Here is a 15,058-nt window from a genome sequence, read left to right on the forward strand (position 1 = left end):
ACCGCGGTCTAAAACCCTGCATTTCCTCTAAGAGGTGGATGCCGCGGCCTCAGGCAGAGCTCCTCCCGCCGGGCCCGGGCCCGGGCCGCTCTCTGCCCGCCCCGCTCTGGGTGCCGCGGCCTCAGGCAGAGCTCCTCCCGCCGGGGCCGGGCCCGGGCCGCTCTCTGCCCGCCCCCGGCCCGCTCCGTCTCCGCGGTGACCGCGGCGCCGCGGGCGGGCAGCGCATGCGCGGTGGCGGCGCAGGCAGCCCGCTCCGGTGGCCGCGATGAAGGTGGGTCCGGGGGCCGCGGGGCGCCGGGACCGGGCGGGGGCCACGGGGCCCGGCCCGTGGAGCGAGCGGGCGGTGTCGCCTGCGGCCTGGGCTGGGGAGGCAGGCGCGGCGGGAAGGGCCGCCAGGCAGCGGCAGGGGGGCCTGGTGTGCTTGCCGGCTCTCCCTCGTTTACTTTCGTGTGGGGAGACTTCGGGTGGAAGGGAGCTTAAAGGGCATCCAGTTGCGACGCCTCTGCGATGGACAGGCACATCTTCCACCAACCCAGGTTGCTCAGGGCTCCATCCAGCCTGGCCTTGTATGCCTGCACGGATGAGGTGTCCACAACTTCTGCGGGAAACCTGTACCAGTGCTTTTCCACCATCACAGCAACCTCTTAGTAACTAATCCAAACCTGCTCTCTCAGTTTGAAGCCGTTCTCTCTTGTTGTGTGGTTGCATGCCTTTATATAGTCCCTCCCTATCTTGTATATTTCCTCAGGCACTGAAAGCCCACAGTTAGGTCACGCCAAAGCCTTCGCTTCTCCAGGCTGAGCAAGCCCAGCTCTCTCAGCCTTTCCTCATACATGGAGAGATGCTTCATCCCTCAAATCATCTTGGTGGCCCTCTTCCTTGAAAAATTATTTTTCAAAATCAAACGTCATTGTCAGATGTCGTTTATGAGTGTGGCATGTGGTGGTTGTGTTTTTGCTGGTTTTGTGAGCAGAATGCAGATTCAGTGTGAAGAATGCCTCAGTTTACATTGACCCAAAAGAAGGGATAAGAACCTGTGGCAGATGAGCAAACCTCACAGGCATTTGGTGGACAGCAGGGGTTGGTGTTTATCTTATGACATGTAGGGATATCAGTCACGATAGCCAGCTATGGAGCAAACTTGCGGGCTTTATCTTAGACCCAGGTTACAGAAAAATACCTGTGGGGGCTGTGAAAGGAAAAGGCCGTTCAGAAATTTTCTCCTTTGGAAGTCAGAATCTCTTTCTATAGTATGTGGGTTTGGGATCTTAGCTTTTAAGACCCAGAAATTCAGAGTAACAAAAATATTACCTGTCTCTAAAAGAGTGAATGTTGAGCCTTCTGTGTTTACAAACCAAGGATGCTTTCTGGTCCCAGACTTTTCCATTAAATTTAGAGAACTATTAACCATGTGGTCTTTGAAGTACAAGGGGAGAGTCTCATGCAATTTTTTTTCTTGTAACTAAGAGGCAAAAATAATAGTTTATTATTAATAGAGCTGCAGTTCTCTATGCGAACACCCAGCAGCAGAAACTTCAATTTTTTCCACTCAAAAATGTTTATCTGGGATTTTGCTACTTCAGTGCATTGGAATCACACAGAAGCTGTTTGTGGTGGAGAGGGGGTTACCTCCACAGTACTCAGTTACTAACATGCTAGGCAGCTGTAATATTCTTATATATGATGATTTTAAGATGTATAATTTCCTACTTTTTTTTTTCTTTTTTTCCTCCAGCAAGTATTCACTCTGTATGAAAAAGCTTGGTCTGGTTCTCCTGTGCAGTTTGCTTGGCAGAAAACTTTAGGAAATTTTCTTGCTGTAATAGGGTAAGACTGCAACTATTCATTGCATTTGTCCATCAAAATTGCTGATAAAGAAAGGGAATTATTCTATATATTAATCTTTTTTAGAGGTGATCGTTCTGTGAAAATATTTGATCGTCATGGTCAGAAGAGAAATGACATCAACCTGCCAGGGTATGTCCTAAGATAGGTTTAAATTATTTTCATTGTTGTTTTCTTTAAAAATGCTTCTCTTCTGGTGAGGTGCTTAGACAATGGGAGGAATTTGTAGGATGATATACTGTCTCTGGTGAACATACCTGGCAGACAAGACAAATTATGTAATTAAAATGTAAAAAAAAAAGACCTATCACATTAAGAAGGATCATAATGAGGTGGTGGGCAATACATCCTTGCATTCTTGCAAGGATCTTGTTGTCTTGTTGATTGTCTAACAATTTGTTTTCATGGCTTTGCTGAGGAAAGGTACTTCTTTGGTTTAGTGCTTCTGTTTACATCAGTGGCATAGCTGTACATTGGCATTGTTGCTTTAGGTCAAGATGATACTTTTTTCCCAGCTTACCACACTCTGTTTCACATCAGAGAGTGGTATGGAAGTTTACAAAGTGGATTTTTTCAGATTAAATCTAAAGACTTATGTACTTTGGGAAGATATATTGAACTTCTTAAAAGGTAGTGAGACCATAGGAACAGGCTGGATATGGATCAGGGGAAACCTCCTTAGGGAAAAATGGTGTGACATTGGGTCATCATGTTGATTTGCTCAATAAATACTTTTTTATTGGGCACCATTAATACCTCATGTTAGTTTCATTTGTGTACTATTCATCTCTTCTCAGCACTTTAACTGTTCTTAATCATCATGGCAATTTTTAATTTTATTTCTAACTACCTGATGAATTTCAATTAAGATAGACCCCTTAGTCAAGGCAAAACTCCCATGGTCTTTAAGGCTGAAACCTCTAGTCAAGAGTATAACTTTAATTTCCAAATCATCACTTACATAGCCCTGTGTCATTGGTTAATATGAGCCAGAATCACTCAGTTCCCCAAAAAGTCTAGAAATCCAGTCTTTGTAGTTTGTGGTAATTGCACCTTGCACCAAACCAGGAGATGCAATTCTCATAGTCTTTACCAGACTCACATGTTTTTCACTGACCATCACACCTTGCTGTTCAGGGTAGGTGTTGTTCATGAAATGGTCTGGCTGTGTCAGTCTCTTCTGCTTGGTAATATCCATGGCCCAGCTCTTTCTGTGCAGTGTTTGCACAATGTGTGATAAATTCACATTCTCTCCAGAAAATTGTCCAAAGTGAGGAAAGCTGTGTGGAATCAGAGATGTGTTGTCAGAAAAGTAATCCCAGCTCTGAATGGCCTGTAACAAACCACAACCTTACAGAGGACTTTCAGTGTCTCTTGAAAATCAAGGTGACCGTATTTCAAGTACTAGAACACAGGTAGCAGTGTTTTTTATGGCCTTCCTCTTAGCCCCTGTCATCAATGGGATTTGAATAATAAGTGGGGTAATAATAATAATTTGAATAAGAGTGGGGTTGCTATAGAAATAGTTTACAGATAAATCTCCAGTCTGGGTTTGCAGGGGAGGAGAAGGGAAAAATAGGGACTCAGTTGCATAGTTCTGGTTGTTTCTGTACACTTACAAACACATTTTAACATTCCTAGTGATTTTTTTTTCTTCAGTAACTGCGTTGCTATGGACTGGGATAAGGATGGAGATACTTTAGCAATAATCACAGACAAATCTAGCACCATATTTCTGTGGGATGCAATCACAAACAAAACAAGCCAGGTAGACAGTGGCATGAGGTAAGAAATTTTGTTTTAATGTGGATATTTAAAGAGTTTTACCATTGCAACTTGATGTGGAGGCTATATTTCAAGATCATCTTTTTATTGGAGTCCTCGTAATATATATACTAATTAAAATAATATGCTACAGTTCATTGCTAAATTATTTTAATATAAATAAAAATATGTATTTTATTATAAGTTTTATAAAAATTATAGTTTAAAATATATTTTAATTTAAAATTATATTTTAAAATGTTATTATGAATTTTATTTTTAAATTATATTTTAATTTAAAATATTATATTTTTAAAATTATATTTTTATATAAAATATATAATTTGCTGGTTTTGAAGTGTTTGTTATGGATGGAGATTTTGGGGGTTACAGAGTGTTTGTTTATTTTTTTGACTGTCAGCAATGCAATTGTCTCTGGAGCACTTCTCTTCAATGTTTCACCTTTGTGGTAGCAACAAGGATGGGTGAATTTTTCATGTATGTGCACTTGCTACTCTTTCTCCTAAGTCTTTTACACCAGCTAAAGGGAGCTTAAAAGTAAGGGAAGTGATATCAGTGGTGCTAAGAATTTTTTTCCCCTTAGATTAATAAGGGGGCTAAAATGCTATTCACAAAGTAGAGTAGTTTAAGATGAAAGGAGATGTCTAAGGTTCACAGCCTTATTTTTCTGAATTTGGCCATAGACTTTAGACTCTTCTGGGCTCTGCATAACCATCAAGCATTGGGTTAACAATTAAATTTGTGACTTCTTTAAGTCTATTTCACTAAACTCTTGCATTCTACATAAACATTCTTCTTGTAGGAGAGAGAGTGTAAACAACTCTTTCCTGTGTTTGTTAAGATGTGTGTTATACATGTATTATATTGAGGGAATGAACAGATATGGTCTGTTGCTCATGTGTGAGCAAATACGATGGGGAAAAGAGTAACCTCCCAGTATGCAAGCAAAAAGGAACATAGAAGGTACTTAACAGAATGGAGTCTGCAGTTAATTGCAGTTCCTTCATGATCTTTCTCTCCAATACTGGAGGTAAATTGCTTACTGGAGGCAGTCTTGCTAGAGCAATATAAATCTATGTAAGTCCCTGATCCTTTTTTTTTGTCATAGTGTTATTGCTTAAGTAGAATAAGCACCAAAACATAAACAGTGTGATAATGAGGCTTTTCTGATATCCTTCCCTTTTTGTAATTAGAAAAGCACCCTTATATGCAAACCAAATACATTGGAGGGCATTTCACCTGTCAATATTTAAAATTTCTATTGCATGCCTAGAGTGAAACTTAAAAAGTTGGGAGGGACTGCACTAATTGGAAAATTTTGGTTTACAGTTTTTTTTGCTTAAGAGGCTCTTGGTTTTTTAACATGATATATAGTATCTGCATAGCCTTAATTGTACACCAAAATAGGCCTTGCTCTATCTGAAACTTCAAGTTAAAATAGATCTTCCTAACTTCTTTATTACATTGACTAGAACCAGACCTACTCACTTTTGAGTTGGCTAAATGCATTGGATTATTGAAGAACAAACAAAAAAACAATACAAAAAGAGACTGGAAAATAACCACTGATTCCATCTAAGACTCTTCATGTTTGCAGACCCATTTTCAAGTACAAGTCATGCTACATTACCTCATACAATTTTTTATTACTTTTACTATCTTCTGCATCCTTAGATAATTCTGATATTGGTCGAGAACATTTACTTAATTTGAAAGTTCTCCTTGGTCTGTATGACTCATAGAAATTAAAGACAAATGCAAAATTTATTTTGCTAAATGTTTGAATATGTGAACACATGAAAGGAATCTCTACTATACAAAGTAAATTTTTTCTTTGTTTTAGGGATGCAATGTCTTTCTTGTTATGGTCTCGAGTAGGAGCTTTACTTGCTGTTGGAACAACAAAGGGAAACTTACTCATATATAACCGTCAGACTTCTCGCAAGATTTCTGTCCTTGGTATGGACTGCTTTGAAACTGCTCTGGCACATGTGAAAGTGGAATTTTGCTAATATACATAGTTTCCTTTCCAGTTCTCTATATAAACATGCAGGTAAAAAATGTGGTCATACTCAACTTGCACTTTTTACTTTGGTGTACTCAGGAGAGTATTTTGAGAGAATACTAAGTTATATATGTATATATACACAAATACCTAACACTGCCTTACTGCCTCCTGGGGGACTTGTGTTACCTTTCTTGCCAAGGAATTGTGTGATTGTTCATTTGCTAAGTTACTCTTTCTTACCTGCTTAGAGTACCTCTGGGCATAAAGGCTAAGGATGTAACACATTCCCCAGAAATGTGATGCAAATAAATGTAAGAACAAGGGCTGTGCTGTTTCATATAAAGTCAAAAGATTTTCATCTGAGAGCAGATTTTTTTAAAAAAGGCTCTTGCTCTGACAGATTGTTTCACATTCTGACATTCTGTGTTTGAGTGACTGGCTGAAGGGTGTATATTTCCATCACAGACTTTTTGTTGTTGTTGTTGTGTTTGATTTGTGTTCTATGGGTTTTTTTCTTTCTCAGGTAAACACACCAAGAGGATTACTTGTGGCTGTTGGAGTACTGAAAACCTCCTTGCTTTGGGAGGTGAAGATAGAATGATTACTATAAGCAATCAGGAGGGGGATACTATAAGACAGGTAGTATTTATAATGGACATTTGATTTTAAGATGCACTGGTTTCCAAGAAAGCTGGGATCTATGGGATCTTGTGCATTTTGAATCCCAGGGCTTTCAAGGACCAGGAGCTTTTTCTTTTTTCAGTGTTCATTTTATGCCAACATGCTATTAAGACCTAAACTGAGGTCATGTCTTCTCCCAGTGATTTTCTTGATTTTGGTACTAAATGCAGTAGTAACTTTCCCTGTCTGTCCTTATGCAAAATTATACGTGGCAGGAGTAATGCCATTATTTATCATCAGCATGGGCTGCGTTAACTGTTGATTTCTCAATCTGCACTTCTTTCTTGCAGACCTCAGTCAGCTCAGATCCCAGTGACATGCAGTTCTCAGTTATGAAGACTGATGACAGAGTATCAACCAGGGAAAGCACAGTAAGAAGTCACCACAAAATACTGTAGCTCGAGTGGGAATAATCTAACAGGATAACTCCATGTGACCTGCTGCCTTTTCTTCTGAGGAAATGGAGCTGACTTCTGTAGGGGAAAGTCTTGAATTTGAGATTGTAAAGATTTGAGAGTGTATTCTTCTAAGCTTGCATTTAGATTTGTGAACCACGGGCTTACGAAGGGGAATGTCCTGAAAATCTCTTCTGCTGTTGATGAAGATTCAGAATTCAGATCCATGGGTTTCTTAAGGATTATTCAAATTCCTAGATCTCATCTTCTAGTGAAAATATAGGGCCTTAAAGTAATGCCATTCTTGTCATGTTAATTTTTCTTTTCATTCATTGGCAGGTCAGTGTAGTGGTTGGCAAGAAGACTCTCTTCCTTTTTAATTTGAATGATCCTGATAACCCAATTGATCTGAAATTTCAGCAGCCTTATGGCAGTATTGTAAGCTACAAATGGTGAGCAAAACTTTCTTAATTAATTATTCTAGTATTAAGAAGTTGAGATTTTCCATGTAGTTCTGATAAATGCTGGAAACAAAATCATCTATCCCATGCTCAGACTGGATTTTTGTTGGCTGCATTGTAGACTTTTCAGTAATTCTTTTCTGAACACAAGGTAGTCTACATTTTCTAACTGTTCAATAGCTGTAAAACAGTATCTTCCAACAGAATCACTGTTGGTATGCCCGGCTTTAAACAAAAGTATGTTGCTGTCGTGACAGATGATTAAACTCACGGGTTTATGGGTTGTTTTCTGTTTGGATGAGTAACTGGTGCAAGAGCTAGGGGTAGAGTTGTGTCCTTCAGCTAGTTTGTTGGTTTGCAAAGCTGTGCAAAGTTCTTGTAGCCTTCTTTTTGTGCAATACCATTGGTAATGTTTCTATGAAGAAAACCAAAGCTAGAAGTTTCAGATCTGTACCAAAAACGTAGCTGTACTATTTCTGTGTCTTTGAATCATTACAGCTTGTCTTTTAATGCCTGTTCAGTCAACATGGCATTGACATCCCTTTATACTACATCTCTAAAAATTCTGAAGCTATATGCTTCTTAGTTTATGACCGTTTGTACAAGGTGTACCTGGGCTGCTTCCCTTGCAGGGATTTTTCTTGCAGTTGAGCTAATGAGATATTGTTTGAATTAATCTTTACATGCTGTAACTATTTGTGCCTTAACCTCATCATTTCTGCTTGATACTATGAAAAGTAAACAGAATATTCACAAATTTGTTGCTTTGGTACTGCCACTGTGTTTGCAGTGCCCTTAAGGGCACAGTGACTGGCATTATTGTTTTAACATGGCTTTGATGGGACCACATAGGCCAGAACCTTGAAATGAAAGTTGCCATCTTCTTGTATGCTTATTTCAATGAGGATACCAGAAATCTTTATCCTGGCATCACTGCCAGGTGTACAGCTTGCTGAAAATAAAGTGACATTAAAACAAACAGGAGACAATAAAGATGACTTACAAGGCATCTGGGCACAGGCATGATTCTGTCCTTCAGGGACCTTTGATAGTTTTTCCTTAACCTATTTTATATTATATGGTTCAACATGATATATATAAATACCCATAATTTGTTTATTCTTTTCTGTTACTGGGAGGCATTGACTGTACCCCAGCAGTCTGAAAGAAAATGCTTTTTGCATATTGCATTAATAGATCTCTTTTCTAAAATGTTACTTTTTTTGTAACAGGTATGGTGATGGCTACATTATGATTGGTTTCTCACAAGGGTATTTTGTAGTCATTTCTACGCACATTCGTGAAATAGGACAAGAAGTCTTTCAAGCTCATAATCATAAGGATTATCTTAGCAGCATTGCTATATCACAGTCATTAAACAAAGCTGCATCATGTGGGGACAATTGGTAAGTGGTAGTTCATATATAAAGAATAGAATTCATCTCTCAGGACTGGAGCTAATGGGCATTCACACTCTGCTTCCTAAGCCTTCAAGGCTCCCTGAGAAGTGAATTTAGAAAAGGTAAGATTAATGGCTGTGTGGAACTGCTGCTCTGCCTAGAGCTAGGAGAAGCTATTGTTGACAAAAATCTCTGCAACTGTAATTAATATCATTAATTGAAAACAGAAAAAGAAATAAACTTTTGTATGTATTTTTCCTTTTGATCAATTTTTTTTCTGTTATGTTGCTTGGCAACAAGATAGTCTAAACTTCTTTACTGAGATTTATTGATTGAACATAAACATCTGCTTAACAACAGGAGAAAAATTAATTTAAATCTGCACTGAAAATGTGGATACCTGATATCCTCCTCTCCAGTGTTTGGTCTTACCTGCAGTCTAGACAAAAGTTGAAAAGTGTGAGCAATTAAGGAAATAAATAACTGGAATTAAATACACTGGAGTTTTTCCAAAATGTTTTGTGCATATGATAGAAGAGCTCCTTTAGTTTCTCATCTGCTAATCCCTGATTCTGTGGTATCTGAATTCTTCAGCAAAAGAGGACTTGTGTCATAGTAGAGGAGTCAAACAGTTCTCTGTGTTCTCAGCTCTGTGTAGGACCAACTGCTGATTTATGACACTTGTACATCAAGAGTGATGTGATAGCATAAGTAAACTCTTGCTCTCTCCCTTTATATGCAGGAGAATTGAAAGTATTTTTTGCATCCATGTTTCAAGCCCTGTGTGTCCATCAGTAATATCTTTTAAAACTAAAATGCTATAACAGATCAAAAGGGAATAACAATCTATGTTCCGTAACCTTCTATTCTTTCAAATTGGATTTGTGCCTTTTCCTCAAATTTTAGTTCTCTGAGCAAATATTTTTGTTCTGTGATGCAGTGATACACTATTTACAGTGATGGATAATAATCTGTTGTTTTTAGGAAATTGAAGACATTTTGCATCCGTGTTCTAGTTTTTGCTCAGTTAGGCTGTCTTGATTGGACTGTGTTTCTTCCAGTTAATGATTACTGAGATTTGGATTGGTGGGAATGACTGACTCTTCATTTCTGTTTTAGCATCAAAATCCATGATCTGACTGATATGAGAGAAATGTATGCCATAATAAACTTGGATGATGAAAACAAAGGTATGTTAACTTTCTCCATGGGGATAGAAAATTTTACAAATTAAGTAAACTGGAATTTTGGCAGTGTCTCTGCTCTTAAAGTACTGCTGTTGGAAAAACTGTTTAAATATAGAATTTTTCAAAAACTCCTGCTTTCCCAACTTGTATTTATTAGGTGACCTGTAGGAATATGGGAGCATATTTTACCTATTCAAAGTGTAGAGAAGTACAGCTCTCAAAACATTTGATCAATTAGTGTTGTGCAGTTTTGAATCTGTATTACAATGTATTCAGATTATTACAATAATACACTTAACTGGTTTCTGCTTCTTTCCATGATTTTTTTTGGTGCTTTTCGATATGTCTTGTTCTAACATTGATATTTGATCTGTTCTTGTCCTGATGTACAGGACTTGTGCCTGTGGCTTCCAGAACAGTGTTACAAAACCATTTTCTTGAGTAGTGAGTTTCCACCCTTGTCTCCTCATGTAGTGTTTGTAAATGCTTCAGTTATTGTAAAGTAGATGGTTGCCTCCAGCATTTTTATTTCTAGAAAACTTCCTTTTAAAATTTTTTTCTTTTTAAGAAATCTAGGATATTTTCAGCACAACACTTCTCTGTCTCCCTTGGAATATTAGTATTAGCCAGTTAAAGTATGTTTTTTCTAATGGCATTTACAGACACTGAGGAACAGCAGTTCCTGTGTTTAGTGCTTACTGATTTGGCAGTAAGGGGAGTAAGATTGAATTCTGCTCAGCTGCTTCCAGTATTATGGATCACTTTGAATGTGCTGCCTGAACTGAATGTGCTCTTTTCAGTGTTGAAAAGAGGAAGGATGTTGATCAGTTTTGTAACAGATCTGTAATCTGGTCTAGTGAAGGTGGGTTGCACCTAGATGGCCTTTAAGGTCCTTTCCAGATCAGATCATTCTGTGATTCTGTCAAGTCTTCACTCTCAGGAAAACACTGTATTAGTTAATTATGTGTTTGAGTTGAGTGATTCTAATTCATCTTGGAATTATATTAATAGGTTATCTTTAGTACATATATTCTAGCTATTAATTCCTACAGTTTTCACAGTTCAGAGCAAAATAATTGCTTGTTGGTTACAGTAGTTACAGAAAGAACTGTATTTTTTATTTTTTAAAAACTTGTGAATATTTTAGGTGTAGATCAGATGGCTTGGACAGATGATGGACAGCTGTTGGCAGTATCTACACGAAGAGGATCCCTCCATGTTTTCTTGACAAAGCTTCCAATCCTTGGAGATGCTTGCAGTACACGGATTGCATACCTCACTTCTCTGCTTGAAGTCACCATAGCAAATCATGTGGAAAGCGTATGATAACCTCTTACTTTTAAACCTCATGTAGATGTAATCAAAGTAAGCATTGAAAGTGGATGAAATTTGTTTTATTTTGTTTTGTTTTCTTACAGGAGCTACCAGTCACAGTCTGTGTTGAAGTAGAGCCCAGTTTTGTTGCTATTGGTGTTTATCATTTGGCTGTAGGAATGAACAACCGGGCTTGGTTTTATGCACTTGGAGAGAATAGTAAGCATAAATTGAGTTCTCTTAAAACTAATGCAGCATTCTATATTTTATTTTATTAATTTAGTATTGTGTTTAGCAGTTCTGGACATTCCACGTTGTACAATAAAACCTTGAATTGCCAACGGTCCTGCTAGGATGGGATAATAATTTTCACAGGCTGAAGCAGTTATGGCAAGACATTGTAAATAATAGAAATAAAACTTCTCATTTGAGATGTGAGGTATTGGTCATGAAATGTAGACTGTTGCTTACTTGTTTTCTTCACATCACCTTGTTAATCAATTAAGGACTTCAGGCTTTTGAGATATTATATATCTGTGTCTTAAAGTACTAAGTTGGGCAAAGTACCTAGGAACTATGATCAGAGAGTTTAAATTTTCAGTTTGGCAGATCTTCATGTTGTTTGTATGGGATAAGGAACAGTTGGTTATGCTATGTCCAAATTTTAGATGGTGGATTTCAAACTTTCATGTTTTTCTAAGCATCCCTTTTTTTCAGTGACAGTAAATTAAATAAAACTGTAACAATACAAGTCAAAGTTGCATAGGAAAAGAGTTTCTCTTGTAGTTCCTAACCAGGTCTCTGACTGCCAAGAGGAAAGTCTCTTTATGTGTGACTTGTCCCCTCTCTACTTAGTTGTGAGATTTTCACATCTCCTTACTCAACTGCAAGTTTAGTTAAGTGAAGACCTGTACAAAATCATAATATTTTTACCTTATCTTTTCTGTTTGAATCCTTTAGATGTAAAAAAGCTTAAAGATATGGAGTACCTGGGGACAGTAGCAAGTATGCACCTTAATTCTGATTATGCTGCTGCTCTCTTTGAGGGTAAAGTCCAGCTGCATATGGTAAGAGCTCTGGCAATTTGGATTGCCAGTTACCTAATGAGTTGATAAGCTGAGCAAGTTAATGTAATATTAAAAATTAAATAAAATGGAATGATGTTCAGTTAATGGAGGTAAATATTTGAAATTCTCCAGAATAGTTTTGTTGACTAAGCAAAATATAGAGCTGAGTTTCTGTAGACTTAGAAATACAACCTAGACTAGAACAGGTGAAGAAAAACATTTTCTTGTCAGCTATTTAACAAGTTTTATTTTAAAGGTCTCTGGTAATGTGACAGAAGCAGATGCTAGGTTCTTAAGAGATGCACATGCAAGTTTTTTTCCGTATAATTTTCTTACAGTTTGATAAAAGCAACACTATGATACCCTATTGTTAACAGTGGAGATTTTCAGTTCATTCTGTTCTTTATATTTAGATAGAAAGTGGGGCTTTGGGTGCTCAGGAAGAACGAGAAACTCGACTTTTCCCAGCAGATGATGATAAATACCGAATTTTGTGCCATGCTTTAACTAGTGACTTCCTCATATTTGGTACAGATGTGAGTATTACTTACTTCAAAAGATCTTTTTAGATGGAGTATATTTATGTTTTAATTTTTTGATTACTTCTCATGCTTTTAGCAAAACAAAAAGTGCATCTGTGAACTTTTAGAGTGGATTATTTTCTATACAAGAACTTTGAGCAAATACAGTCAAAATTGCATCCAGCTTCCTTTACTGTTGCATTTATAGGACATTCATTGGCAGGAAAGTTAAGTTTTGCTTTTACTAGTGTTTGTTGCAAAACATTGCTTTTTATAGCAGAACTTAATTCTATTGCATTAGTGAGAGGATTGGCAATCAAAATGTCTTCCACATATAGGTAAAAACATAGCACTTCCCTTGCAAATTTGTTGATTTAGGTGGTGATGTGAAAAATGTGGACAAAAAGGTACTGATGTATACAGATGTCTTAGCATAAATGAAAGCCTTCATTTGCTACTGAAGCCTTTGTCAAAAGACAATATTTTTTATGTGTTTCAACAAGGATAGGAATTAAGGAGGGCACTGAAAAGGGATGTGGACATGCTTATTGATTTTTCTGGAGTTTTTTATGTATGAGGGTAGTTTTTTGTCCTTTTAATATTTTCTGGCACTAGTAATACAGGACACGTTTGGCATTGTAGTATCATGCTCTTTGTAATATCAGCTGATGTATTGACCTGGTTTAATAACTGATTTAATAACTTGGGTGATTTTGTAGCAGATGAGGCCTTTCACACCTCCTCAGCACCTAAACTGGTACTGGTAAATTTGAAGTACTAAATTTGCAACTGATCAATTTGATGTGTGCAAATACTACCACTGATGTCAAAAGCCACATTTTTTTAATATACCCTTAATTACAAATCAGTTTGATTGCTTTTATTCCCTGACTTAGGTGCTTCTCTTCTTAAGAATGTGTGGTTCTTCCGTGGAAGCAAATTTTACAGCTTTTTTTGAAGGTTAGCTTCTCTCAGCAATGAGGCAGACATTTCATTTATTTCGAGACCTGCACCGATGTCTCCACAAAGCAGAGGGAGATAAATATCAGAACCAACAGAAAACCCCTCAAACCTCCCAAATCCTTTCTTTTTCCCCAAAAGTTTTGCCTGTCTTACCCAAAACAGGGTTTGAGAATGCATCAAAAAAACCCACTTAGAAGTACTTTTTTTGAACACTCGCTACTCTAAGATGGAAGACACTACAGCCAAATTAATTACCTGCTTGCCACTTATTGATGTAATTATTGACATTTTCTATTATTTCTCGTTAGACTGGAGTTATTAATTATTTCTTCATTGAAGACTGGCAATTTGTGAATGAATATCGACATCCTGTCAGTGTGAGAAAGGTGTTTCCAGATCCCAATGGAACCAGAATGGCTTTCATAGATGACAAAAGTGATGGCTTTGTCTATTGTCCAGTAAGTTAGTGTGGGATACCATACAATATATGTACAAGCAGGCTCTTCAACTATATAGTGTTTTTGTTGGAAAATGAAGAATATTTTGGCACTCCAGTATGTATGGTGATAGAAGAAATTGGCAAGGAGACTTAAAGATAATTTAATGGTAATGTAAGGAAATAAAATCTGTCATACTAGATCAGGACAATTCCATTATACTAAGTTCCTGATCAGTAATTTTCAAAAATGTATGTGTTTGTGTATTTAAATACAGATAATTTACCCAGCTTCACTGCCCCTCTCCATACCTTTTTCTAAAAAACAGTAAATATCATTTATATAATGTGCATTTTCTCCACTTCAAATTTAAATTCTTGTGTTATTCAGAATCACTGCTTATAAGGAAACTTTTTCTTAAAACAATTTTCATATTTCTGCACTACTTATGTTATTTTTAAAATTTTTAATCACAGCTGGGATGAATATTTTGTTTCTCACCTTAGTCACTTAGTAGTAATTTTACTTTTGCATTATATGTAGGTAAATGATAGAGTATATGAGATTCCAGACTTCTCACCAACCATTAAAGGAATCCTGTGGGAAAACTGGCCAATGGATAAAGGTGTTTTTGTTGCTTTTGATGATGATAAAGTATACACTTACGTTTTTCACAAGGATACCATTCAAGGTACCATAAGCTCTTTAAAAAGCTTTTTCTTAAATATTATACTATTTTAGTTAATAAAGTAAAACATGTTCTGAATCTTCATTTGTCTTAAATAAAATACATACAGAAATAAATAGTACTACAGAAGATTTGAAGTGCAGCTTATGTATAGAAAACTAGTTACTTTGCAGGTTTCTCTATAAGGCTTCAAGGCATTTTGGTGTCAACTCCATAAGCTTCTTGCTATTATCATATTTCATCTGAAAGTTACACATTGTGCTTCAGTTGTATGTTGAAACCTTCATGAGAAAAATCTCAGGGTCA

General features: G+C 37.1%; 1 protein-coding gene across 2 annotated transcripts in view; it reads left to right on the forward strand.

Moving 5' to 3' along the window:
* Positions 1 to 183: 183 nt before the first annotated feature.
* WDR19 (WD repeat domain 19) overlaps positions 184 to 15,058 on the forward strand; it is a 39,400-nt gene continuing 24,525 nt past the window's right edge. The window contains exons 1-16 of one of the 2 annotated variants that reach the window (XM_054295687.1): positions 184 to 271; positions 1,736 to 1,827; positions 1,912 to 1,977; positions 3,505 to 3,630; positions 5,474 to 5,589; positions 6,162 to 6,277; positions 6,610 to 6,690; positions 7,054 to 7,166; positions 8,408 to 8,581; positions 9,695 to 9,765; positions 10,910 to 11,082; positions 11,181 to 11,295; positions 12,037 to 12,143; positions 12,557 to 12,679; positions 13,936 to 14,085; positions 14,608 to 14,755. In XM_054295687.1, coding sequence (XP_054151662.1) covers positions 266 to 271; positions 1,736 to 1,827; positions 1,912 to 1,977; positions 3,505 to 3,630; positions 5,474 to 5,589; positions 6,162 to 6,277; positions 6,610 to 6,690; positions 7,054 to 7,166; positions 8,408 to 8,581; positions 9,695 to 9,765; positions 10,910 to 11,082; positions 11,181 to 11,295; positions 12,037 to 12,143; positions 12,557 to 12,679; positions 13,936 to 14,085; positions 14,608 to 14,755 — 1,777 coding nt within the window. In that variant the 5' untranslated portion in view covers positions 184 to 265. The remainder of the gene's footprint in view (positions 272 to 1,735; positions 1,828 to 1,911; positions 1,978 to 3,504; positions 3,631 to 5,473; positions 5,590 to 6,161; positions 6,278 to 6,609; positions 6,691 to 7,053; positions 7,167 to 8,407; positions 8,582 to 9,694; positions 9,766 to 10,909; positions 11,083 to 11,180; positions 11,296 to 12,036; positions 12,144 to 12,556; positions 12,680 to 13,935; positions 14,086 to 14,607; positions 14,756 to 15,058) is intronic. The other variant, XM_054295688.1, reaches the window with a different exon arrangement.

The sequence above is a fragment of the Melozone crissalis genome, unplaced genomic scaffold (assembly GCF_028551555.1).
Source record: "Melozone crissalis strain CALT ecotype California unplaced genomic scaffold, PUWL_Pcris_2 ptg000006l_1, whole genome shotgun sequence".
Taxonomy (NCBI): Eukaryota; Metazoa; Chordata; class Aves; order Passeriformes; family Passerellidae; genus Melozone; species Melozone crissalis.